The sequence below is a fragment of the Haliotis rufescens genome, unplaced genomic scaffold (assembly GCF_023055435.1).
Source record: "Haliotis rufescens isolate VD_foot unplaced genomic scaffold, xgHalRufe1.0.p SCAF_21, whole genome shotgun sequence".
NCBI classification, from domain to species: domain Eukaryota; kingdom Metazoa; phylum Mollusca; class Gastropoda; order Lepetellida; family Haliotidae; genus Haliotis; species Haliotis rufescens.
The window spans coordinates 6981963-7009885 of NW_025963902.1; the positions used below are offsets into that span (position 1 = coordinate 6981963).

Genomic DNA, 27923 nt, shown 5'->3' on the forward strand with positions numbered 1-27923 from the left:
TGTGTGAGTGTGTATGGATTTACAATGCTTTTAACAATATCCCAGCAATATCACGGCTGGGATCACCAGAATTTGGTTTTTCATATTGTATCCATGTGGGAAACGAACACGGGTCCTCGGAGTGACGAGCCAACACTTTAACCACTAGACTACCCCACATCCCCTGTTAAATTTGCTGTGGCATGAGACTATGTACACAGAATTTGATCTAATATCATTCTGAACCACTTAAAATAAGTTGACAACGGTCGTTCGAATCTGTAAAGAGGAAAATAATGAAGTGTCGCCTCCGTTCATTATAGATGAATCTCTCTCTCTCTCTCTCTCTCTCTCTCTCTCTCTCTCTCTCTCTCTCTCTCTCTCTCTCTGGCCTCACAGATTGGAGTACAGAAAACAACACTGTCTAATTTGCAACAATATATTTACTTATAAACAACCTTTGTTACACAAACATCCAACCAAATCAACAACATTGTCCTATCTACAACAATACATTTAGTTTTTAACAACATATGTCATGCAAAAATCCAACCAATCTCAACTACGATGTCTTATTAAGAACAGTACATTTATTTTTTAACAACATATATCATGCAAACATCCAACCAAATCAATAACAATGTCCTATCTACAACAATACATTAAGTTTTTAACAACATATGTCATGCAAACATCCAACCAAACTCTACAAAAATGTCATACTTATAAACAACATGTATTATGCAGACAAGGAAAAACTCAACAAGGAAAGAACGAGACGCAGTATATTGATTGCAGTATATTGTTCCCCTTCATGACCATCGCCAGGCTGGTGGTAACAAGAAGTGTCATCTTTTATCGTCTATGGTAAGACGCGGATGGGGATCGAACCACCGACCGACCGCTCTCCGGGCAGACTTTCTATACACTAGACCAGCAAGCGGTCACACAAACCGCAGTGATTCCTTTTGGTTCTTTTAACGGCTCTAATATTCATACAAATGGTGACATATATATTGGTCAAGATAAATGACACAATGGCATATATGCAGAAAAATCTGTTTGACTCGAAAGAGAGGGGGCACGGGTGGCCCAGTCGTCTAAGGCGCCGCGATTCGCTGTGCAGAGTTGCGTCCCTTGGGCACGCCAGAAACCTATGATTTCTAGGTTTGTCAGCACCATGAGACCTGCATCACTTCGGGCTTTCCTCCCACATTAAGCTGATACGCCGTGATATAACTGGAATACTGTTAAAAGCGGCGTTAAACCCAACTCACTCACTCATTCGAAAGAGAACATTTACAATGACCAATATCTAAAACTACGATAACAAGTGAAGGGATTCAATGAGGATGAATGTTCTTTCGGGTAACAAACAATTTTTATACTTTACTACTACTAAGTAAGTGAATGAGTGATGATGGGTTTACGCCGCTTTTAGCAATATGCGGGGAACACCGGAAAATGGGCTTCACACATTGTACCCATGTGGGTATCGAACCCGGGTCTTCGACGTGACGAGCCGACGCTTAAACCACTAGGCTACCCCACCGCACCACTTTACAAGTCTTGATCACAATGTACATTTACATTGATATCATGAACCGTGGCTTCAGTGATGTTTTAAAGACTCTTATTTTGGACCAAATTAGAAACTGGTCGAGAACAGTCTCTGATAACAGCCATTGCCTGTCAGGGTATAGGCAACATCTGAAGAGTCAATCTCGAAGACCAGCGAGAAGGTTCGCCCAGAACGCGTCTATGTTGACTAAGTCTGCAGACCACGTGAACACAGTCGTGCTCTGAAGGAAGAAGGACATTGTCGGGGACATGTACCTGTCTTCGATGTCCTCGAGGAGGACCACAACCAGAGAGTGAGGTTGGTCCTCGAAACGTTTCTGAACCAAGGACAGCTCAAACCGACACCCTCGGTTCTTACAGAAGCTGTTGGATATAACCACAAGGACTTTCTTACACCGATTGAGACTGTCCACAATGCTGTTGACAACGTGGTTCTTCTGAAAGAAGTCTCGTTGCCTGATAATGAGCCGGAGGGAGCCGTACTCCTCCATGTTTGGCATCACTTCATATCTAACCCAGGCATAATCCTCATCACAGTACACAACGTAAGCGTCTGTGTTAAGCAAAGGCGTACGTTCGCCTAAAGAGGAAGACATTCTTGTTTGTCTTTTCATGTAGTTGTAACGGATAGTCCATCTCCATCTGTACAACAAAGCCAAAATGATTAAGGAGCCGAACACGGAACATACTATACAGACAACGGCAATGAATGGAGAGTGTTTAAAGAGACATTCCTTATCAGTTAAATCACTCGTATCAACTATCCTCTTCCCTCTGTATTTATCCGGACCGCTACATGTGTAGTTCACCTCCTGGCCACTGAAAATCTTTTTGTCATCAAGGATCCAGTACTTGAGCCAGAGTAATTCACAACTACAATCAAAAGGGTTCTCTGCCAAGTTGACGAATGTCAGGTCATATCTTATTGAGCGACTGATACTGTTACTGTTAATGCTTCTAAGCCTATTCCTGTACAGAGAAATATTTCTTAAGTTTATGCTTTTGTCAAATGTATGATCAGGGATATCATCAATTTCATTTTTCCCAAGATCCAGACTGACAAGACTTGGCATCATGGATACAAAAGTTGGCATGGTTGTGAATCCACACATATTACAACGGAAGCTTTTTAATGTTAAGCCATGCACTAAAGAATTTAGATATGTCATGTATGACTCTTTCTGGGTGGTATTGGAGAGATCAAGATGTTTTAATGACGTACAGTTGTGAAATGATTTTTTGTCGACAAATGACAATTCGGAGGACGAAAGATTCAAATACATGAGTGTCGGGTTTTGGAATGTATGTCCATGGAGACTTAAATTACGCGCATTTCTTGAAATGTCTAAACTTTGTAAGTTGCTCAGGGTAGAAAAGGTTTCACTCCAAATATCAGAAAAAATGTTCCCTGAAAGATGCAGATATCGGAGTTCTGTGAGACAGTTGACATTACTGGAATTCAGAGAAGTAATTTTATTGTCCTGCAAACCAAGGGTCCATAATTGGGGGAACATGGCCTTGTTTCGGGGACACAAGTCTGGGAAGCTTGTCAAATTATTGGATGTTAACCACAGAACTCCGAGTTGACCCAGTGGAACCACTTCCAAACTACGGATATCATTAAATTTCAATGTGATAGTGGAGATATGTTTCAGCTGCTTGAACGGTGCCATGCTGACCTCTGTCAGTCTGTTGGAGGACAAGTGTATGCCCATGACCATGGTGAACTTAAGACCACTGAACAGAGTCGATGAGATGTTATACAGGTTCATGTGGTTTAAATACAAGTAGCTGAACTGACCTGGCAGTTGCCGCAAGGCAGTCTCGAGTGTCTTTGGAGGGATTGTGTTGTTACTGAGGTGAAGGGTCGTCATTCGTTTCAATGGAGAGAATCCGTTTTGGGCGATTGACCGAATCTCATTACCGCTTAAATCTAGTAATGTGATATGAAACTTCTTGACGGGTACAAATGTTTTTACGGTAATGCGAGGCAGGTAGTTATGGGTGAAGTAGAACCTGTGGATGTCTTTTGTGTTTATGTTCGGTATTATTTTAAGTAACCTTCCATTATCGCTACAGTTAGCGATCAAGTCTTGGCACCAACACATCTTTTCAAAGCATGGCCTGTATCTGTGTTCACACTGTGCATATAAACACGTGGAACTGATCACCGTTAGAAGAAGCAAACGCTCTATGGGTGACATGTTGAATTAAGTCTACTGTCAATCTCACTATGCACGGGAAGGCAGTTCGCGCTTCTCTTAATGAACGTATCCTAACCACTGGGGTACGGACAGTGTTAAAAGCTGTATCTTAAAGCCAGCGTTGTTGATATTTGTAAACATATCATAAGTAACGGGTGTATGCGATATGAAACAATCCTTCTTTAACTTCTCTCCACACGTAAGCACTCACAGTGTCCACTACTGAACTAGCAGATAATGCTGTGCCGTTGCGGGTTGGCCAAGGCGATAGCAGCTGTATACATTTTCAAAAACGATAAGATACTGAAAGGCATGCATTTGTCAAAGGTGAAAAGATCCACTATGTTACTGATGCTTTGCACCTAGGTCAAAGGGTGTCTACTTTTCAAAAGGATTAATTGTCATGCAAATGTTCAAAGCTTACTTAAAAGTAGGCCTTTTCTGTTACCGTTTTCTGTTACGTGTCCACGGCGATCCGTTGTCTTATACACGCGAAACAAACACAAACACAAACTTGTATGTAATCTGTCAATCGGGTGACAAGGCACAGCATGGGGTTACAAATATGGTGTTGTGGTCTAGCATCATCTAGGAGTCAACAGTTGTATTTTTATAACACCAACAAGTCAATCCACCTTTGACAGCAAGAGGAGGGCACGAATGACTCAGTCGTGTAAGGCGCCGGAATTCGCTGTGATGAGTTGCGTCTCCTAGTTGTACCAGGATCCTGTGAACGGCGGTTTATTTTATGATACCTATTTTGAGGACTAACACCTGTTCATGTTTCGTTCACATGGTAACAGGAAAGAAGCGGCGTTCAGGTGACGAGAATACTTGGACGTGTTTGTTGGCGGTGTTCAGGTGATGAGTATCCTTGAACGTGTTTGTTAGCGGTGTTCGGGTGATGAGAATCCTTGAACGTGTTTGTTGGCGGCGTTCAGGTGATGAGAATCCTTGAACGTGTTTGTTGGCGGCGTTCAGGTGATGAGAATCCTTGAACGTGTTTGTTGGCGGCGTTCAGTTGATGAGATTCATTGAACGTGTTTGTTGGCGGCGTTCAGGTGATGAGAATCTTTGAACGTGTTTGTTGGCGGTGTTCAAGTGATGAGAATCCTTGAACGTGCTTAGTGGCGGTGTTCAGGTGATGAGAATCCTTGAACGTGTTTGTTGGCGGCGTTCAGGTGATGAGAATCCTTGAACGTGTTTGTTGGCAGTGTTCAGGTCATGAGAATCCTTGAACGTGTTTGTTGGCGGTGTTCAGGGTATGAGAATCCTTGAACGTGTTTGTTGGCGGCGTTCAGGTGATTAGAATCCTTGAACGTGTTTGTTGGCGGTGTTCAGGTGATGAGAATCCTTGAACGTGTTTGTTGGCGGCGTTCAGGTGATGAGAATCCTTGAACGTGTTTGTTGGCGGCGTTCAGGTGATGAGAATCCTTGAACGTGTTTGTTGGCGGCGTTCAGGTGATGAGATTCCTTGAACGTGTTTGTTGGCGGCGTTCAGGTGATGAGAATCTTTGAACGTGTTTGTTGGCGGTGTTCAAGTGATGAGAATCCTTGAACGTGCTTAGTGGCGGTGTTCAGGTGATGAGAATCCTTGAACGTGTTTGTTGGCGGCGTTCAGGTGATGAGAATCCTTGAACGTGTTTGTTGGCGGCGTTCAGGTGATGAGAATCCTTGAACGTGTTTGTTGGCGGCGTTCAGGTGATGAGAATCCTTGAACGTGTTTGTTGGCGGCGTTCAGGTGATGAGAATCCTTGAACGTGTTTGTTGGCGGCGGTCAGGTGATGAGAATCATTGAACGTGTTTGTTGGCGGCGTTCAGGTGATGAGAATCCTTGAACGTATTTGTTGGCGGCGTTCAGGTGATGAGAATCCTTGAACGTGTTTGGCAGAAAACCTTACAAATCCATGAAGTCCAATGAGTAGCTGGCACACAGACGCTGACTGCCAATATGGACTAGAACGGCCAGTGAAGCATCTCAGGTAATTACAACGAAGAATGCAGAACATCGGTTGGATGATGCAGAACAGTGTAGGGGAATAACGCGGAACAGTTCACAGGTATAAAGTTGAACAGTTCACAGGTATAACGTTGAACAGTTCACAGGTATAAAGCTGAACAGTTCACAGGACTAAAGTTGATCAGTTCACAGGTATAAAGTTGATCAGTTCACAGGTATAAAGTTGAACAATTCACAGGTATAAAGTAGAACAGTTCACAGGTATAACATTGAACAGTTCACAGGTATAAAGTTGAACAGTTCACAGATATAACGTTGAACAATTCACAGGTATAAAGTAGAACAGTTCACAGGTATAACATTGAACAGTTCACAGGTATAAAGTTGAACAGTTCACAGGTATAAAGTTGAACTGTTCACAGGTATAACGTTGAACAGTTCACGGGAATGAAGCTGTTTAAGTCATGCGACTAATTCACAACTTTCCACGGGATTAACGCTGAACATCTCACAGGAATAACACTGAACAGTTCACAGAAATAACGCTGAGTAGTTCACGGGAATAACACTGAACATCTCACAGGAATAACACTGAACAGTTCACAGAAATAACGCTTAGTGGTTCACGGGAATAATGCTGAATAGACCACATAAATAACACTTAACAGTTGGCAGGTTAACACTTGAAGGCAGACCGAGTATGAAGCGAACTATTATCCAGGCTCGGCCGACCAGACATGGCAGTGCTGGGATGTGTGTAACAGAGTCGGGTAATAAAGTTCATGGTCTAGCTAGGACGAGTCACGAGCGTGGGACACTTGACATGTGCGCCAGTGTAAATAGTTGAAACACTTCCTCGTACGTACAATCTTCCTCCTTGCTTGCCGCACCACTATCACCGCTTTAGCGCTGTCTGGACGGTCACGTTACCACAGAGGATGTTTCGTTTGCCTGACTAATCAATTCAATATCCATCCATATTATTCTTGTTATATGGTCCAATTGGTCACGTTACTTTGAGTTGCCTGTGGGGGAATGTCCAACTACGTACTACAGTATCTAACATGGTTAACATGCAATTATATACGGTATCACAAATAATGGGTATTTCGTAAGTTCTCCATAGACCACATGGTTCCATGTTGATAATTTAACACCTCCAAAAATCGTTTACAAGCATAGACAGGAACAACCTCTTTCACATCCGACCCGTGAAGATCCGGGGGAGGACAGGTCTCCAGCAACCCATGCTTGCCTTAAAGGGCGACCATGCCTGTCAGGCTCGCTGACTTGGTTGATACATGTCATTGTATCCCAACAACGTGGATCGATGCTCATGATGTCAATCACTGGATTATCTGGTCCAGACTGGATTATTTACAGACCGCCGTCATATGGCTGGAATATTGCTGAGTGCGGCGTTAAATAACAAACAAACAAACAAACAATCTGTATTAAAATGATCTGTGACCCGTAAAACCACTCTCTAGATATCTAGAGTTGATGTCAATAACAAAACATACGATAATTATGCACCAGTGAAGAAAACGATGATTCTGAATTTATGAATTATTTGTTGTCCGCTGAAGAAACAATGCAAGGAATTGGAAAGGGCAATGGGCTGGGAGCGGTTACTGTAACACATTCAGCAGGAAATGATATTGAGTGATTGCGAAGTGACAATTCCGGTATTTAACCATAACCCGTGTTGTATTTAAAATGTAAGGCCACAAAATGTTATTGACGATTACAGTAAAATCAAACAATAAAGTAGCGACTACAGTATTAATCATTTTACAGAACACACAAACTTCTAATCATCGGGTTCATATCATTTCCATCTCAATTCGACGCCAGAGAATGAATAAATATATTTAAATGACAGACAGACAGGCAGACAGACAGACACGCATATTGTTTTCAGTATTTTTAGGTCACCGGCCTAAAATACATATTACAGTAGCTTAGTATGCATGCTTGGTAATGAAACAGCTATTATGGATTCGGTTTTATTTTTTACAAATTACAATCATGATAGTAATAATAGACGTTTGAATAAACATGCCATTTACAGAGATAATGGAAAAAATTGTATCTTTTGTACCTAACAAAGGCAACGCCCAAGACACAGCACCATGTCAATATCAGTTCAGCACCTTATTTGAATAGATGTTTTTTAATGTACGATATAACATACATAATACGGGAAGCAATCAAGTGGTACAGTTTCATACAGCTTACATGCCATTAAAACACGGAAGTTATCATCCTCGTGACATATGACACCAGCCGCGGCAGTTTATCAGTCATCCACGTGACGTCATTCGTCACCACTCGACCGTTTCCGTAACCTGCAAGAAGCTTGTCCCGGAATAACACGAGTTGGTCACGAATGACGTGACGTCTTAGTGGTTATCTCCCCTGGTAGTTCTAATCCGGGTACAATTCATGCCCCGTGTATTTTTCTTTATATATTTTATTGTCCAAAAAGACAAAGGGATTAGGCACAAGTGCACCACTGATTGCACGCTTGCCCTGTATAACAAATAAGACCATCCAATGGCTGTGAGAATGATGGCAAATCCCGTATCGCGAGGAAGAAAACTTACGCATTTTGGATAGTATACAGGTTTGAGTAACCAAGATGAATCCTTAACGGGTTGACTTATGTTTTTGTTTTTTAGTTAATTTGTGCTAATAAACATAACTATTCTCAATAATTTCTTTCAAGTTCACAAGCGACTCCACAAACATATAATTCGTGAAAAGTGGCCTACAAGGAAAAAGTTACTGTCATAACATCCAGGCAATGACAGACACAATCAATAACCAGTTTTGCACACGATACTCCTAATATTTTTCAACAACTTGACAAGCATGACAGTAATCAAAAGGCATGCATGCGTGAACCACGCCGATACGTGAAATCTATTTAGATAAAGCAGCTGTTTTGAAATGTTTGAACATTATAATCAGTAAATAAAAGTGTCTTGATATCACTCATTTACAGGAAGTTTCCTCTTGACCGATACATGGCAAGGTACTGATCCATGATTCAATGACACAATGATATCAATTCGCTCAATGTTTTCCTCCAGTCTGGTATCTACCGCAAGCTTAAGGTTCCGAGTGAGAATAGGTCTTCAGCAACCCATGCTTGTATAAGAGGCGACTAGCGGGATTGGTTGGTCAGGCTCGCTAACTTAATTGATACATGTCATTGTATCCCAATTGCGGAGATCAATGGGCATGGTATAAATCACTGAATTGTCTGGTCCAGATTTGATTTTTTACAGACCGCCGTCATACAGCAGGGATATTGCTAAATGCGGCGTTAAACAACAAATAAACAATTAAAAAATTTGTACCCATTGTCTCGTTTTTATAATAATTTGGTTTTATTAGCAACAAAGGATGGGTTGATAAAAAGTATAAGGAAATATTATTGTTTGTAAACTGAGCCCTTATAAATATTGTCGGTCACGTTTTGTTTGTTTGGTTGTTATTTATAACGTGAGGGGGCCGCTCTTAGCAATATTCCAGCTATAAGACGGCGGTCTGTATATAATCGAGTCTGGACCTGACAATCTAGTGTTTGAGATCTTGAGCATCAACGGAAGTATTTGTCACTATCATAAACGTGTCACTGTATTAAATTATATTGCGTTAGGTTCCTGACAACCTCGGATAAATGGAAGTATATCATTAACAAGCTCATCTTCAGGCGTCGGTTTTGAAATGGGTCACGTCTAAACCTGCTTTGAGGTTTTACATTTCAATAGTAATTTTGAGGTTTTACAATTGACGTTTTTTTCAACTGGCATTTTGATGGGAATATAATTATTTTTGATTGGTTAAACGTCCCATTTTATACATGAAACTTCCACGTGAATCGAACCTGCAATACCCACACATATCGTCAGTAGATTTGTAACCCATTATTATCCCCACTGAGCCACGGAGTAGGTGGTTAAAGGTTGTTCAATTTGACATGTCATGACTCCAGTTGGTCCATGCTGCACGTGTTGTTTTTTTTCTCTCGCACGGTTTATTGAATTCTTTCATACCGCGACACACCACATGTATTGTTCACTATGAGCTATCTCGATGTTTTCTTATTTTTTATGGTATTTCTTGCATTTGGACGGTTCATAAGTTGGATAAAACATTCCTGTGTTTTGGTTGAAAATGCAAAACCTCCCTTGCGGTTTTACATTTTCAACCAAAACCTCGGAGTCACGTTTAATCCTTTACATATAAAATTACAGTCGATGGGCAGAAAAATAACTATATTAATGTTACTCCACATTTTCTTAAATTTTGTGGTCGGCAGATCCCTAAATCAAGTTATTGAAAATATGACGGTTACAAAATGACCAGAAAGATATAATATTTTCGGCTGATTTATATTTGCTGCAAACGAAATTAATATTTAATTCAGTTTCGTGCTTTTACCTTTCCAATAGTCCAATAATTATCTATGCACCAATAAACAACACAATAATTAAACAATCTCCAAAATATGTACACAAAAAAGCAAAAAAACAATTGTCAAGCTTGGTGCCATTTTCAATGCCTAAATATTACTTCCGGATTTTTTAGTTTTAGGTACTCAAGGCATTATACGAAATTTTCTGTTTGGTTCGAGTTACGAACTCCTGGGGTTACGACGAGACTCGTGTATCGCGTCAAGCCTCCGTTCACACACAATGACGACGGTATACCTACAGGCCAACCACCATCTAAGGGTATGGGCTAGCAGTTTAGAGCGGTGATAGCAGTGGCGAGCTAAAGCCTCTCCCCGACCCTCCACACCACACTGGGGAACGCGCATAGCTTATGCAAGGGCGGTAACTCCTACAGCGCTAACCCAGCACAAAGCAACGGATTTCGCTATCGATTCCATATCCAGGCCACAATCAAAGCCCGGGGGTTGTCTCAGAGGGTTCAACTGTGCATATATTTCGGAGCGCTGGGTCATCTGATAACCGCTACAGATAGGAATATTCATGCTCTGACTATTAATATTATGTTAATATTAATTTATCATATCAACCAAGTAAAACTCTATATTCAGAAAACGCATTTATGAAAAAAACCCAACTTGTGCGGTGATCTAGGCTCAAGTGTGTGAAAATATCAGAACAGCGGTCCGCGCAGACTGATATAGATTACCTTTGCAGGTGTGGGCCTTCGATTTTCGACAGTCGATTGTTTGAAAATCAATTAGTTTATGGATACTAAATTAGCAGTCATCGTTGTCTTGCGTACAAGACTAGAATAAAGTCTACATCATCTGTTTTTACGCAATAATTATCGCTCTTCTAATTGTTTTTCTTCTAACGCCGATTTCATTTATGTGAAATACACCTAACCAGACTTGCCCTTTTTATAAGAAAATATGGTTTTGATGAAAATAAATACTGATACTCTAGAGACATGATGCAGGATTAGGGATATACAATTCATATTATGTAAATATTTCGTTGATATTGGCCATGTTGAAACGGTTTTATCTATATATGTATATTCTAAATATTACCCTGGCGTAGTATTTGTGAAGCAGTACGGTAGAGAACAGTCTTGCTTCTCTGGTGTTTTTTAATTTTAAAAAGTAGTTACTAATTAACTTTTTATTGTTGGAACTGGCCGATTTTGTTGATCCACACGCATAGTTTGAAGGATATGCCTGGCAGAGCGAACTTCTTTGTTAAAGAAATAAAAAAAATATATTTTATTAAGAAATCACCAACACATTAGATAATGTCGTCTACTGTTTCAAATGAATGATTCTAATCATCCGGAACAAGACATTAACATTCGAGATACAAGATGCAATGTTTATTTGTTCAACCGTTCAATGGCATGTCCCGAAGTAAGACATCATGTTGACCTCATTGTTCAATCTGATTAATCAATATTGAAATGTTGAGACGATCCCTGGAGTCATCAAGGGAGGTAACTCTCATACTCGTAGGTTACCGCCATGACGTTCTGAAACAGGTTCTGTAACTCGCTACTATCAATCACCGAATAGAAGCCTGATTGTGTAGTGTGTGGTATGTATGAACCCCTATCTCAGCCAAAGATTATAGGTATTCATTAGGAATGTGTCCTTGTTAACGCCGTTTCTTAAAAAACATATGCGAAGCGAAGTAAACACCACCAAAACGAATCATTCATGGCGGAAGCAAAATGAAACCGAGGCTGTAGACGCTCTAACATGTGTGTTGTAATGTTGGGTCAAAATCACAAGTTGTAGGCCTACATGTGTTTAGGTTTTCTTTTTAACCAGTAAGGGACACCAGTTGAGTTAAAACCTTGTCAGAAATATTTTAATATATTTGTGCTCCCATTTGTGAACAAAATGAATAACCTTTAGCTCATGACATTAAAAATTATTTGTTTTTTATCAGTGGATCATATTGCTCTTGTTCACTGAAATTGTACCATTTCTAATATTTATGATTGATGCTCATTACTTTGGTGATTGTAACTCAGTGATCATGAGATATTTCTTTACATTTCAATGGACATTTATAAGTACAGTCAACTACGTTTATAACGAACCGGCTTGAAACGAACTGACAGATATAATGAACTTTTTTGTGTCCTTGCTATTTGCTGTATATATGCTTATACAGCGGTAGAAACTAACAGTTTTAGTCCACGAGTCCTTATAATGATAACATATTGCAAAACCCTTAAAAAGGGCAAATTTCTACTACCAGTAGTCCTCATGATACCTTCCCCTATTGGCCACTTTGGCAAGGACTACAGGACTAGTGCCAATTTTTAACGCTGGCTTATAATGAACTTCGGTTATAATGAACTAAAATAAGCAGTCCCTTTTAGTTCATTTAGAACCGTAGTATACTGTATAAAGGTACAGCATATTGAAACAAATATGGTCATTTGTTTGGCAACAGGACACGCAACACTATAATCAGAAGGTGAAATTTAAGTTAATGGGGTCGTTGTTGCCCCACTCCTTTGTACCTGTCTCAAAACTTAACTGTACATGGCAATAACTTCTCACGAGATTTTTTAAAGGGGCACTGATCTAAAGCAATTCCCCGGGACTGGTTGTTGCCTTTGTTATTGTTTTTTCCCCTGTGAGTACCCGGATGATATAGCAAAAATGTAGACTAGTTCGCGACCTGTGCTGCGCAATTCGTAAGCGCATTTGTCACTTTTATTGATAGTATATGGGCGTATGGTCAAATTGATCAACAAAATGAAATACAGTTTTGGAAATAATAAGGAAATGAAGGTATCTATGTGGGTAGCATCAGTAATGGTGACAAAGTTTTAATAAGTCACTTGCTTGGTATTTGTGCAGTTTTTGGTTTTCACTATTTTGACTTGCAACACCAAGTAAATATTTCACCTGAGCATTGCTTATTTTATTGTGTATATTTTTACAGTCAAAATGTGTAAAAAAAAATTCAGTAAGAAATTTATTAAACACCTAGTTATTGTGACTGAAAATGTTAGGATTAAAAGTACATTTCTATATTGTTTGGCTTCTAATCCTAACATTAAATCTATTGTGATGTTTTTAAGCCCTATAGAACGTCTTAATCAATGGTGCTACCACTAATTATACCTGTAATAAATTCAGTAACTGAGCATCAAGTGAATGATAAAAAATACACAAGTGTAGGGGTTACACCAGAAAACATGGATGACTACAAGGGAGTAGTAATTGTATTATCCACGCAATCCGAAAATGCTTTCACTGCTGGGATGCTTTTTTTTAATTATTAAACTATAACCATATGGGATATTTCCAAATTGTTTAGGCTGAAGAAATTAATTAACATGCGCCCTTAGTCGAAGTTTTCATAGATCACGGGTAACCAATCAGTGTTCAAAAATGCGTAAAACAAATATTGCCTCCAAGTTTATGTAGCTGTCCTTGCAGACGGTATCCCAGTCTCTTGTCACGCTCAGTTGCGTTAGCGAACTAATCGACTCAGGCAGCTAGTGAACCCTAGCAGGCAGTGTTAGACAGCCGAGAAGAAGCCAGAGATTAGTGCCTCTTTTAGACATCACGAGGGAGTACAGTTAAAGGGGCACTGATCTACAGGAATCCCCCGTGACTGGGTGTTGCCCTTGTTATTGTTTTTTTTCCTGTGAGAACCCACATGATATCCCACGTATCTCAACTAGTTTGCGACCTGTACTGCACCAACAGTAAGCGAATTTGTCGCTTTTATTGACAGTATAAGGGTGTATCTTTAAATTGATCCACAAAATGTAATACTGTTTTGTCTTGGAAATACTAAGGAAATGAAGGTATCTTTTGGGGTAGCATCTGTAATAGTGATGAAGTTTTGATAAGTCACTTGCTTGGTATTGTGCGATTTTCGTTTACACAATTTTGACTTACATTTTTCACCTGAGCATTGTTTATGCCATTGTGTGTATACATATGTTATTGTCAATGTGTAAAATGACTAAAATTTTCACTTAGGCAATTTATTAAACTCCTAAATATTCAGTTATTTTACAAATTGACTGAAAAATCTGTCCATTTATTTTATTATGATAACAAATTCGAAATTTTTTATGTAGAATTTCATCACCCTGCGACTGAAAATGAATGAATGCGAAAGTGAAAATTATCCAAGCATAATAAGTCTATTGTGATGTATCCTTTTGAATGTCTTAAAAATGTTTAGTCAATCTGTAAAATGAATGGACAGATTTGTCTGTCATTTTATTAAATGACTGAAATATTTCAACATTTTATAAATTGCCTGGGTGAATCACATTTTACACATTAACTGTAATGTATACATGCCTACAACGAAAATGCTTGTGAAAACAACAACTTAATGTTAACTGTCTTGCATTGAAGAACTTCCTAACAAAAACGTAGAGGAACAAGACTTATTCTGTTCAATGCTACAGCAAATGAATGAAAACAAAATGCAAATATCTGAATTACAGCTGACCAAAGCTATATGTTTAATATTAGGCAATTACCTTGTTCGAGGAATGCATCAAGGAATATCCACATAAAGGGAAATATCCCGTACGTTTGCTTCTGTATAAAGACACTTGGTTTTTATATCACATTTAAACTTGGATTTAGATTGTAAATTTGAATAATTACCCCAGACACAAGAAATGCCAAATGGGAACCTTTATCAGGTAATCTGAGTGGTTCTACCACTAATTATACCTGTATTAAATTCATTAACGGAGCAAGTGAATGACGACAAATGCAGAGGTGTAGGGTTATACCAAAAAACATGGATGACAAGAAGGGAGTAGTAATCGTATTACCCACGCAATTCTAAATCCGAAAATGTTTTCACTGTATGGATACTTATTTTTATTAACCATCAGGGGTATTTCCAAATAACAACATCCGATGAACTTCCACTGTTCTTTTTGTCTGTTTAGGTTGAAGAAAATAATTAGCATGTGCCCTTTCTAATATCAAAATCATCATAGATCTAGGGTAACCAATCAGTGTTCAGAAATGCGTATAAATATTGCCTCAAAGTTTATTTTAGCTGTCCTTACAGACGGTAGCCCAGTCTCTTGTCATGCTCAGTGAGCAAATCGGCTCACGGCAGCTAGTGAGCCCTTGTAGGCAGTGTCAGACAACTGAGAAGAAGCCTGAGATTAGTGCCCCTTTAAGTGTGAAGGGATAGTTTTGAGACTATGGGTACGTTTGAGTATACTCCAAAACGTTGCTCTGGACATGGGACTTCTGGGGGTGGTTAACTGACACAGCTCAGGGGATGAACAATTAAGGCAATAAATGTCATACTATAAATAACAGTAATTAGCGGGAAGTGATATAGTAGCCAAGGTTGGCTGACAGTCAATATACAATGAAATGTGGGTGAGGATTAACTATGGGGATTAGCATCTCATAAATAATGGCAATTAAGTTATAGAGACATATACATGTCATGGCAGCAGGTTAATTAGCCTTTAGAATCAAATGTTCTTCAGACAATGGTTGCCCCAAATCAGTCGCTATGACACATTAAAAAAAATCAGCCCTAGACAATCAAGTGTATTTCTTGCCAGAATAGATGTAAAATGGATTTTATTGAATGTCATATCAGTGCACATGCTCAAATGCCAATTAAGAGTATTTCTTGCCAGAATAGAATTGTAATATTTAACATGCAGTCTTGTATTAATTATTCAAACAGCCATGCCTTTTAACTTCTCTCAGGACTCACAGTTTTAAGAGGGCACTGGTGGCCCAGTTGTCTCAGGGGCCTCGATTAGCTGTGCAGAGTTGCATCCCTTTTGGCACACCAGAAACCTATGATTGTGGGTTGGAATCCCGGTTCGCCCTGATTATGTTTCTAGGTTTGTCGGCACCATACCCGTGCTCGTGGGTTTCACTGAAGTGTTAAACGTCTGAGACCTGTATCACTTTGGGCTTTCCTCCGCATAAAGCTGACACGCCGCGATATAACTTGAATTTGTTATACCCAAATCTCACTTACTCACTCACCATGCTCACTCACTCACCATGCTCACTCACTCACTCACAGTTTTAATTATTTGCATCCATCCTCAATTTTTATGGTCTTATGGCTTAGTATCGATACACCACATAGGGATTCCAGATTAGAATAATTCCCCAGCCCTGGTCAAAACAGCCGACTAATTGGAATGGGGGGTCGGGCTTTTCAGGCTAACCTGATAATGTGGGATGTTGATTAAAACAATCACTGGTTTGTCTGGTCCAGATTCGATTAGTTACAGCCTGCCGTCCTTAATAGTGGTAGAAATTGGCACTAGTCCTGTAGTCCTTGCCAAACTTCCCAATAGTTAAGGTATCATAAGGACTAGTAGAAATTTGCCATTTTTAAGGGTTTTTCTATATGTTATCATTATAAGGTCTTGTGGACTGAGGGGGCACGGGTGGCCCAGTCGTCTAATGCACCGTGATTCGCTGTGCAGAGTTGCGTCCCTTTGGCACGCCAGAAACCTATGATTGTGGGTTCAAATCCCGGTTCGCCCCGATTATGTTTCTAGGTTTGTCAGCACCATACCCATGCTCGTGGGTTTCACCGAAGTGGTAAACGTCTGAGACCTGCATCACTTCGGGCTTTCCTCCCACATTAAGCTGACACGCCATGATATAACTGGAATACTGTTAAAAGTGGTGTTAAACCCAACTCACTCACTCACTCTTGTGGACTGAAACTTAGTTTCTACCACTGATTAAGCTTCAATAGTGTGGAGTGCATCATTAAACAACAAACATTGCTGCAGGATAAGATTCCAATAATCATGATTAGCTGTCTGATACTTTGTTAAATCATTACAGTACTTGTTTAATCTGTGACCGCCTCTGTGGTCTTGTGGATAGAGTGTTTGCTCGGAGAGTGGCAGGTCTGTGGTTCGAACCCCCAGGCCTTGTCATACCAAATGATGTGAAAAGTTGGTACATGTCAGTACTGTTTCTGGGGTGGGGTACTGAGTGGGGTATTAATGTTAAGCTGTGGCATAGTGTCTCAGAGGGCTAGCACTTTAAACTGGCATTAGTCATGCACTTGGTCATATAAATGCAATATTCTTGAATGCAACATGTCGTCTCACCTCATTAAATGAGCAGACCCGTAAAGATTCCGGGGTAAAATAGGTCTTCAGCAACCCATGCTTTCTGTAAAAGGTGACTCTGCTTGTCGTAAAAGGCGACTATCGGGAACGGGTGGTCAGGCTCGCTGACTTGGTTGATGCATGTCATCAATCCCAATCGCGTGGATCGATGCTCATGATATTAATCACTGGATTGTCTGGTCCAGACTCGATTATTAACAGACCGCCGTCATATAGCTGGAATATTGCTGAGTGCGGTGTTAACCAACAAACAAACAAACAAACAAACATTAAATGAGCAAAACTTTTCACTCATGTTATTGTATGTTCTAGGTGTCAAACTGAGGCAGTGGAGATGGAGAAAGTAAAGATCAAGCTGGAACCAGGATTGACGGACACCGGTCAAGATGCCAGCCAGTCAGGTGGGCCTTACGCCATGAAGCTGGAGACTGAAGAAGGGGAGGTAATTATTGTTAAGCAGGAAGAAGAAGATGACGAACTTGATGACATAAGCGAATCTCGGACAAGCTCATTAAACAAATCTGGCTTTGGCGGAAGTCGGGTCAAAATCAAGTCGGAAAAAGATGCAGGATCTTTACTCAGGTCCGCTTTGATTGGACTGTGTGATGAGGATGATGATGCTGAGACTTCTGAAAAATGTCACAGTTCCAAAGCTGTACCCCAAAAATTCTCTCTCAAGGTTAAGATTAAGGAGGAGAAAATTGCAGAAGGTGACAGTAGACCTACAACAGTAAGTGCTGGAGAAAGCACTAACAATGATTCTGAACAGATCCCTATCAAGGTAGAGAATTCAAGCAATTCTGATGAACCTGTTTCCAATGCCTCTGATAGGGTTGTCAGTAAAACTACGAATGGAAATGCGGATGAGGATCGTGAGAGGGCAAAGAACTTGGTGGTGTCTTCTGATGCTGCTAAAGCTTTGTTCAAAGCTGCAGCAGATATTGGCACCAAAGCAAAGGCAGAGAAATCAAGTACCATCAAGATAGTCTTCGATGTGGCGGGGAAACTGAAAGAGTGGCGGGTTGAATCCAAGTCGGCTGAAGGTGCCTTGCCAGCGTCAAATCTTGGTAAAATATTAATGTTTGCAAATATGATGAAAAATGGAGAGAGTTCGTCAGAGCAAGTGGCTAAAAGTGTGGAAGGGAAAAAAGATCAGGTTGAGAAAGTGGGAAAAGAAGTTGTAAAACCAAAAGAAAAGGTAGTTGCGGGTAAATCACAGCCTTCACTACCAAAAAACAGTGCACAGTCTGAGAGTGCTGAGCCCCCTGCAAAAAAGATCCGAATTTGTGAAGATGGCACATCAGGTATTGTTGATGCCGATTTTGAAGGCTTCAAGTGCAAGATGTGTGGCAAGGAGTATCTCCACAAGCATGCTCTGACAACTCACCTGAAGCTCCATCACCTGTCCCTCAGTGGGCTGCCTGGTAGCAGTGCTGATTATTCATCGCCCCAGGCTTCAGTAGTTAAAGTCAAACTCCCAGCTTCAGCCTTTGTTGCCACACCATCACGAACAAAATCAGCTAAGCCTGCAGCACCTTCGACGTCATCAGCTAAATCCCCATCATCTTCTACGTCATCAACATCTACATCAACATTTACTGCATCATCAAAGTCTACATTTTCCTCATCAGCAGCCACTCCACCATCCTCCAGAACTCGTTCTTCCAGTGAGAAAAATATTAAGTATGACACGACTTCTCCACCAAGACCTGTCACAATGGTGTCTGCCTCAACAATGTCAAAACTTGGCCCTGCAGTCCCCCAGTCCAAAACAATTCAGATCAAGCAGTTTGTTGCAGTGAACAAACCAGTCTTCACTGACAAACCAACAAATGCTCTGACTCTAGTTCCTGCTCCAGAGAAGACTGGTCAGGCATCTGAAGCTGCTTCTCAAACCAGTGTGAAGGTGGAAAGATCATCTTCCAAGTCCTCATCTACTCTCAGTCCCCCCAACGATGGACCCTACAGGTGCGACTTATGCCATGAGGAGTTTTCTCGCCAAGCTAGTTTACAGGGTCACGTAAAGTCCCACCACAAAGAGAAGCCTTTCATGTGTGGAATCTGTGACAACTCGTATCTTCGGTACACAGATTTGGAGTGCCACCTGCTCAACCACTCCGATCCAAATCCAAAGACCCAGGTGCTCTTCACTTGTAGCTTCTGTGAGGAAGAGTTTAAGGATGACAAAGGTCTAAAAGAACATCTCAAAACACATGGCGACATTGAGGCGGACACGGTGTTTGAATGTGGAATGTGTGGCGAAGAACTCAAAAGTCAAATTGAACTCGGACACCACATGAAAAGACATATGGGTGATCCCTTTGAGCCGTGCAAGTGTGGCATCTGTTTGTGTTCATTTTCTAAAGTTGCTGAGCTGAAGGTTCACCTTGCAGATAAGCATTTCACTAATGCCCAGTTTGTCTGCGACTTCTGTAAATGCCGTTTCCTGACAGCGCAAGCACTGAAAGCTCACATGCCTGTGCATGACAAACTGAAAGAGGCAAAGATCAAGATCGTCCATAGATGGAAGTGTAGGCAGTGTGCAAAAAGATATGAATACAAAGTAGATCTGGTCAATCACATGAAATATGAACACAAAGAGAAAGCCTCATTTGACTGTAGTTTCTGTGAGTCATCCTTCATAACAAAGGACGATCTCCTAGCCCATGTCAAAACACACAGTGTTGTGGCACATTTCTTGTAGATATACGGGGGCACGGGTGGCCCAGTCATCTAAGGTGCTGCGATTTGCTGTGCAGAGTTGCGTCCCTTGGGCATGCCAGTAACCTATGATTGTGGGTTCGAATCCCGGTTCGCCCCGATTATGTTTCTAGGTTTGTCAGCACCATACCCCTGCTCGTGGGTTTCACCGAAGTGGTAAACGTCTGAGACCTGCATCACTTCGGGCCGTGATATAACTGGAATACTGTTAAAAGTGGCGTTGAACCCAACTCACTCACTCTTGTAGATATACAGAGAGACACATTTCATAAATGCTTTACAAATCATAGGACTGTTATGATCCCTTTATTAAGAACTTACTTCAATAGTTTTTGCATTTATTGAGGTCTCAATGTAACAATTGGGGTGCACACTGTAAATATGCATAGCGGATTCACTCAAAATGTGCACTGAAAAAGAACTTTTGCAATTGACATGCATTCTTTCTTCAGAGGGGCATATAATACACGAGTGCATATAATAGACAAATAAATAAGTCGTGTGTACATTGATCAATCAGAAGGGGTGCTAATTAGGATTGTTCACTAGCCAATATATTAGCAAATATCTCTGTGGGCGCTTATTACGTCGAGTACGGTAGGTGCAATATATAGAAAATCTCATCCAAGTGTTATTTGATATCAAATATATCAACGAGTGTTGATATATTTGATATCAAAAGACATGAGGGTGAGATTTTATTTATCATCCAACCTTATCCTTCAAACCTTTACGGGGGGCAGCATTAGAAATTGGCACTAGTCCTGTAGTCCTTGCCAAACTGCCCAATAGTTAAGGTATCATAAGGACTAGAGGTAATTGGCCATTTTTAAGTTTTTTGAAAGATGGCATCATCATATAAACTAGTGGACTAAAAATGTTAGAAGACCCGGGTTCGATTCCCGACATGGGTACAATGTGTGAAGCCCATTTCTGGTGTCCCCTGCCATGATATTGCTGGAATATTGCTAAAAGCGGCGTAAAACCATACTCACTCACTCTTTCTTCAGATGAAACTGATGTGGTCTGTGCTGATGTAATATCATACCTACCAAAGAAAACAAGCAGAGAGTTACCAAACTTTTGTATATGTGCACACTAATAATAGAAATAGCTGCACAAATTGCAAAGACACAATTCCCGTAAAGATCTGATCCAGAACTTGCTGGATGTCAATAAACTTCTAGAAGGAACGAATACAGTGAGTGTCATTTATGACATTATTTTATAAGGTATGTTGAACTTGTGATAAATAACTGGGAAAAAAAACCCATCCACTGCATTTTTTTCTTCCAGATGCTTGTTGACAGCCAGCAAGTTCTGTAGCAGGTCTATGCATGAGTGGGGCCGTTGGGTAGCCTAGTGGTTAAAGCGTTCGCTCGTCACGCTGAAGACCCGGGTTCGATTCCTGACATGGGTACAATGTGTGAAGCCCATTTCTGGTGTTCCCCGCCGTAATATTGCTGGAATATTGCTTAAAGCGGCGTAAATCCACACTCACTCACTCACTCACTCATTCACTCACTCACTCACTCACTCACTCACTCACTCACTCGAGGCATGAGTAAGAAGTTTGTTGTGGTCTGCATAATTTACTGTGTTTGGTACCATTGAAAATGTGCTGGGTTCTGATCGTTACAATGCAAACTACGATGGGGATAATTTGTAATTGTGTGGCTATTTATCTTAAAAGTGTGTACACATTCTACAGTTTGTTAGCGCTCTGCTGGTTTTCATTGGTGGGCCTGATGTTGAGAGTTTGTTTTCAAGCATTTATGGTGCCCATTTTGACATATGTCAATTATCAGGAGACATTAGAGTTTGAAACCAATCGTTATGAATAGGACATACACTGTATTGCTTTAATGTCAACTGTAAATACTGTCTTATTGAGACTGTTTACATGAGTTCTAGCTCATTTCTTTTTGTGGTACAGCCATCTGGGTCCACATGTACGGAACCATCTTAGTGCTAACACTGTTGTTACTCCTACTTAAGATACGGGGAGGAATAGGTCTTCAGCAACCCATGCTTGCCGTAAAAGGTGACTATGCTTGTTGTAAGAGGCGACTAACGGGATTGGGAAGTCAGGTTCGCTGACTTGGTTGATGCATGTCACCGTGCCCCAATTGTATGGATCGATGCTCATGATATCAATCACTGGATTGTCTGGTCTAGACTGGATTATTTACAGACCGCCATCATATAGCTGGAATATTGCTAAGTGAGGCGTTAAACAAACAAACAAAACAAAACAAATCAGACTTGCAATAGCTGTAGCTATAAGATCACTTTGTGCAAGTGGGCCCTGGTATTAAACAATTTGCTGTGGAAGAGGCAGGTATTTTCCCTAACCCCATTTTAGTCAGAAATCATATACACACTTATTTTAAGTTTATTTTGATAGTGTTCTCATTTCACGCCAGGATGATGGAAAATTGTACATACTTATACTGTAACTTTGAGATTTGATATCTAATTTGTTCAAGTAGACAGTTAATGGATGCATATGGTTATATTTTGTAAGATCATAAACATGTTATATTTGTATTTCAACTTGTTTCAAGGCTGTTTTTGTGCTGGACAAGACTTGCAGCTGAAGTGGTTCTAAGACTGTGTAGAAAGTATGGGAGTTACAATCACCCTAGCGCTAAAATCGCTTTGTGGAATGGGACTTTGAACCATATCTTTACACGTTTAGCTCACAACAAATAATAATAGCCATATGCATGATATTACTTGTATTTCATAATATTGGGGACCAACCATTCGATATCCTCGAGTTGGCATGGGGGAGGGGGGGGTGTATGGCTTTTGTATAAATGTTAACTTGAAAAAAGTATGTCTTTCTTAAAGAATGTCTTATGTGTCAGCTAATAATATTCCACTTGATTCTACATTATGTTTTTTTCTATTTATGAGTGTATTTAAGATTGGTGGACAAGGGAAAAAAATAAATTCACTTATTCATCAAACATTCTTTATCTAGAAGGGTTTCACAAGAGTTGAATATTCAGCCATTGTGTACTGACGACCCATGTTTATTGTCAAGTATATGTTTTAAGTCTATCTGCTTCAATTTCAGTAAGGTGTTATGCTTGTATTCAGGCAGTAACAAATATCCATATTATTGGAAATTATTCTTCCAGTGTTTACTAGACAAGGTTCTACTGGTCAGTTTATGGTAAGTTATATTTCTTGAAAGGCCTGGAGCCAATATTCGGTATTGAATTGTTGTGTTAACTGTTTATCTCATGTTGACATTTTTCATTGTATATACCATAGTTTTGTCTTTTGTATATGTAGTTATTATACCCCTGTTGATGTAAGTATAACTTTCAGGTTTGGCTGATATGTCTTTTTTTACATTTTGACATATACTGATGGTAAAAAAATAAGCAACATATTAATTCTTAAGGTCAATATGATTGCTATGGCATATTATAGCTAAAGTGGATAACCGCATGTTATCAGAAATGAGCGGGCCACTGTAACTTGATAATGCCCTCATATTGTTTGATGACGGGCCATTATCACGCCCGTTGTTAGGTGACGTCATAGGATAGGGATAGGTGACGTCACGTTCAATAGTGACGTCATCTGGTTTCTTCTGAGACGTTTCCATATTTGTAAAAGTGGGTCAGTGACATTCATGTTGATTGCAATAAATGTTTCAAAACCGATATTGTTGTTTCTTTTTATTTGATAACAAATTACCTCCATTTTAGCTATAATAACGGTAATGCTATTTTTCAGGGCATTATCATTTGCAGAAGCCCTCGGTCTTTTCAACTGCCCTCCAGCGTCGGGCAGTTAATGGAAGACCTCAGGCTTCTGCAAATGATAATGCCCTGAAAAAATAGTGTTACCCTTATAATATCAGTAAAAGATCAATTTGAATTCTAAGATCTATAAATGAATATGATATCAAAATAAGATCATTTTGAAATCAGTGTAAAATCAATATAAGTGACGTAACATAGATAAATATGACATCAAGATCAGGTCAAAATGAGCACCATGGCATAAGCTCACATGAACCTTGGATTATCTATATTAAAAATGAAACAAAAATTGTAAAAAGCAGTGCTCATTGTGGCAATGTTGATGAAAAAGTAGTATATGATACAAAATGGCAAGTTGAAGCTTGATGGATGCATTAAACTCATTTTCTCCAGATATCCACAACACTGCCTGAAAATCCGATTCCACAGAAGGGTTGACATATATCCGTGGTCTTGTTGTAGAGCATCCACCCGGAGAGTGGAAGGTTCAGGGTTCGATCCCCGGCCATGTCATACCAAAAGACATTAAAAGATGGTACTTGTTGTTACCCTGTCTGGCACTCGGCTTTAAGGGGCTAAAACAATGACTGGTCGGCTCAGAGTCAGTATACTGTGTCTGAGTGGGGTATTCATTTGAAACTGCGGCATTGTATGAGTGAGCTAGCACTATAAATCGGCATTAGTCCGGACTAGTACAAGCAGCCACACACACACACACACACACACACACACACACACACACATGCATGCATGTCGCTATATAAGTGCAATAATCTTGGACGCGACCTTAAACCCAGTTTCACCTCACCTCACCTCACCCCAAACTATCAGGAGGTCATCATAACTTTGTGAATGATCACTGTGATCTAAGATTTGCGTCCCTTGGGCACCCCAGAAACCAATGGTTGTGGGTTTGATTCCCAGTTCACCCCGATTATGTTTCTAGGTTTGTCAGCACCCTACCTGTGCTCGTGGGTTTCACCGAATTGGTAAACGTCTGAGACCTGTACCACTTCGGGCTTTCCTCCCACATAAAGCTGACACGCCGCGATATAACTGGAATACTGTTAAAAGCGGCATTAAACACAACTCACTCACTCACTGTGATCTAAGGATACTTTTCAGTGTTGCAGAAACGTTAATTGGGATAGATATATATATGATCTTTGTATGTTACATATAATTTCCTTGGTATGGGAGGTCAAATCTGAGGCACTGCAATTCACTGTGCAGAGTTGCGCCCCTTGGGCATGCCAGAAACCTAGGATCTTCGTCCGAATCAAGGTTTGCCTTATCTTTCAAGGTTTTCAGCAGCATACCTGTGCTCAGCTAAGTAGTAAATGTCTCCGACCTGCATCACTTCAGGCTTTCTCCCACTTCAAGTGACACACAGTGATATAACTGAAATACTGTTCAAAGTGACGTTAACACCCAACTCACTCATTGACTTTCTATTTGGTGATTATGTTATAAGGTTGTTGAGCTTTTGACCACCAGTATCTATATTTCTTGTCAGAATAAACCTAATCGTGAACATTCATAAAGTTGTTGGTTGTCATTAGGAGGTAAGACAGTATTTTTCATCAAGTTTCCCTTCATATTGGTAACCCCATGGGATTCCAGGTTAAATAAGTTTGGTTTGTTTGCCGCACTCCAGCAGAATATAGCTATTCCAGCTATATGACGGTGGCCTGTAAATAATCGAATCTGGACCAGACAATCCAGTGTTTGACATCATGAGCATCGATCCACACAATTGGAATACGATGACATGCATCAACCAAATCAGCGAGTCTTACCACCCAATCCCGTAAGTCGCCTCTTACCGCAAGCAAGGGTTGATGAAGTCCTATTCTACCCTGGATCTTCAAGGGTCCTCTAAAAGGACAGCTTCTGTGTGTTAACCATAACACTCCATCCTCATCCATGAATCCTTGACTGCCTCCCAGAGAGGGGAAGGTCAGGGGTGTATCCTGGCCGCGTCATACCAAAAGACATTAAAAGATTTTACTTTTAACCCTGCCTGGCGCAGCATGAAGGGGCTAAAACAAGGACTTGTCGGCTCGGTATACTTTGTCTAAATGGGGTATTCATGTTACAAAACCCCATTTCACCTCACCTCACCTCCACGAAAAGATCCTCCTGGTGCCATTCCTAAACTAATGGGGTGGTGGAGTGATGTGTTACTTTAATATGTAGAAAATAGAATCTGTATGTACTGTCGAACACATAGGTTCCCAATATATCCCAGTTATTGCAGTGAAGTTTTTTGCCAGTGCACAGCCCCAGTAGACACCATGGGTCTTGTCCACTGGTCTGCAGCTCAGTTTGGACTAGTGGTTTAAGTAAAGTTACTGGATTTGAGGGGAAAACAACCAGTCACTCGAGATTTTCACTCATCTCAGATTAACAGACCAGTGCCTGTGTCAATCCCTGCTTCGGGTTTTCTGCCAACTCAAGGTCACACTGATATGACTGAAATAACCAAACTTGGACACTGCCTGCTATATGTGGGGGTATCAGAATCTGTGCCCTCACATACCAAGACTGACCTGTCATCAGTAATAACAGGATATTTCTTTTTTGCTCCAGAGGTGTCCCTTACAATTGTAAACATCCCAACAGAACTTTGGATTTGTTTGTGAAAATAATGCAATTTGTATCTCCAAAAATTACTTATAGTAATACTTTCAAATTCCACGTAAGCATCGGAATAACACATACAAGATTTAAGAATATCAATGAACACTTTTATTGAACAAGTAACATTTCAAATGTCAAGAAACACATGATATTTTAATTACAATAAAAACGATAATAAAAACTTGAAACATGAAAATAAAATGACCAATATAGGTCCATCCTCGCCACTTTTAAACGAAACTACCATTTTCCTCAGATATGAAGCTTTCCTCCCACAACAAACTGACACACTGTGATATAACTGCAATACTGGTCACAGAGGTATACACCAAACTCACTCAATATGTTTAACATGGGGGGGGGCTCATAATAGAGAAAATACGGTACTTTGAAACATGGCATGACTGTCTCGCCACCGTGGTCAAGTGGAAGGAGCGTATGCCTCGACAGCGAAAGGTCGTTGGTTTGACTTCCGGCCATGTCAAACCAAAATATGTTTAACGATTGTACTTGATGTTGCGGTGCGCCAGGCGAGAAAACTGGAGAAAAACTATGGACGGGTCGGCTTGGAGTCAGTATACTCCTTGTCAAACTGCGGCATGGTATCTTAGTGGGAAAGCACAATTATAACCGGCAATAGTCCAGACACACACGTGTGCATGAACATCGCTATTTATACCGTATTCGATGAAATAAGCGCCAAGGGCACTCTCAAAATTAGAAATAGAGGGCTCTTATTAGAATATTATTTTGGTGAAAAAAACAAACAGTTGAAAGTTGAAAGACCGTATATTTCGTGGTTAATGCTGACAGCCTGAAATGTTTAAATACGACAGATATATTTTTCCAGGATTTAATTGGCCGTAATTAAGAGACATATAACACACGAGTGCGTATAATACACGAACAAAGAAGTCGTATGTACATTGATCAATCGGAAGGGGTGCTAATTGGGATTGTTCACTAGCCAATATATTAGCAAATATCGCCATCGGCGCTTATTACATCGAGTACGGTAGGTGAAATATATAGAAAATCTCACCCAAGTGTCATTGGATATCAAATATATCAACGAGTGTTGATATATTTCATATAAAAAGACATGAGGGTGAGATTTTATTTATCAACCAACATTATTCTTCAAACCTTTATGGGGGGCAGCGTTAGAAATTGGCACTAGTCCTGTAGTCCTTGCCAAACTGCCCAATAGTTAAGGTATCATAAGGACTAGAGGTAATTGGCCATTTTTAAGTTTTTTGAAAGATGTCATCATCATAAAAACTAGTGGACTAAACATGTTGGTTTGTACCGCTGGGGTGGTCGGGTAGCCTAGTGGTTAAAGCGTTCGCTCGTCACGCCGAAGACCCAATTTCGATTCCCGACATGGGTACAATGTGTGAAATCCCTTTCTGGCGTCCCCTGCCATGATATTGCTGGAAT

General features: G+C 40.3%; 2 protein-coding genes across 2 annotated transcripts; one reads left to right on the forward strand and one right to left on the reverse strand.

The window, feature by feature from the left end:
• Positions 1 to 404: 404 nt before the first annotated feature.
• LOC124133320 (toll-like receptor 3) lies at positions 405 to 6570 on the reverse strand. The gene has a single exon (XM_046497679.2). The coding sequence runs from the start codon at positions 3762 to 3764 to the stop codon at positions 1698 to 1700; it is 2067 nt and encodes a 688-aa protein (XP_046353635.2). The 5' UTR covers positions 3765 to 6570; the 3' UTR covers positions 405 to 1697.
• A 5109-nt stretch (positions 6571 to 11679) lies between these two features.
• On the forward strand, positions 11680 to 20161 carry LOC124133318 (zinc finger protein 37 homolog). The gene is made up of 2 exons (XM_046497678.2): positions 11680 to 11783; positions 17647 to 20161. Exon 2 carries the CDS (start codon positions 17669 to 17671, stop codon positions 20036 to 20038), a length of 2370 nt encoding a protein of 789 aa, XP_046353634.2. The 5' UTR covers positions 11680 to 11783; positions 17647 to 17668; the 3' UTR covers positions 20039 to 20161.
• Positions 20162 to 27923: the final 7762 nt, after the last annotated feature.

What these genes read in the sequence shown, in the direction of transcription:
- LOC124133320 (XM_046497679.2), bottom strand. Translation starts at nt 3,764, where the DNA reads ATGTCACCCATAGAGCGTTTGCTTCTTCTAACGGTGATCAGTTCCACG.
- LOC124133318 (XM_046497678.2), top strand. Translation starts at nt 17,669, where the DNA reads ATGGAGAAAGTAAAGATCAAGCTGGAACCAGGATTGACGGACACCGGT.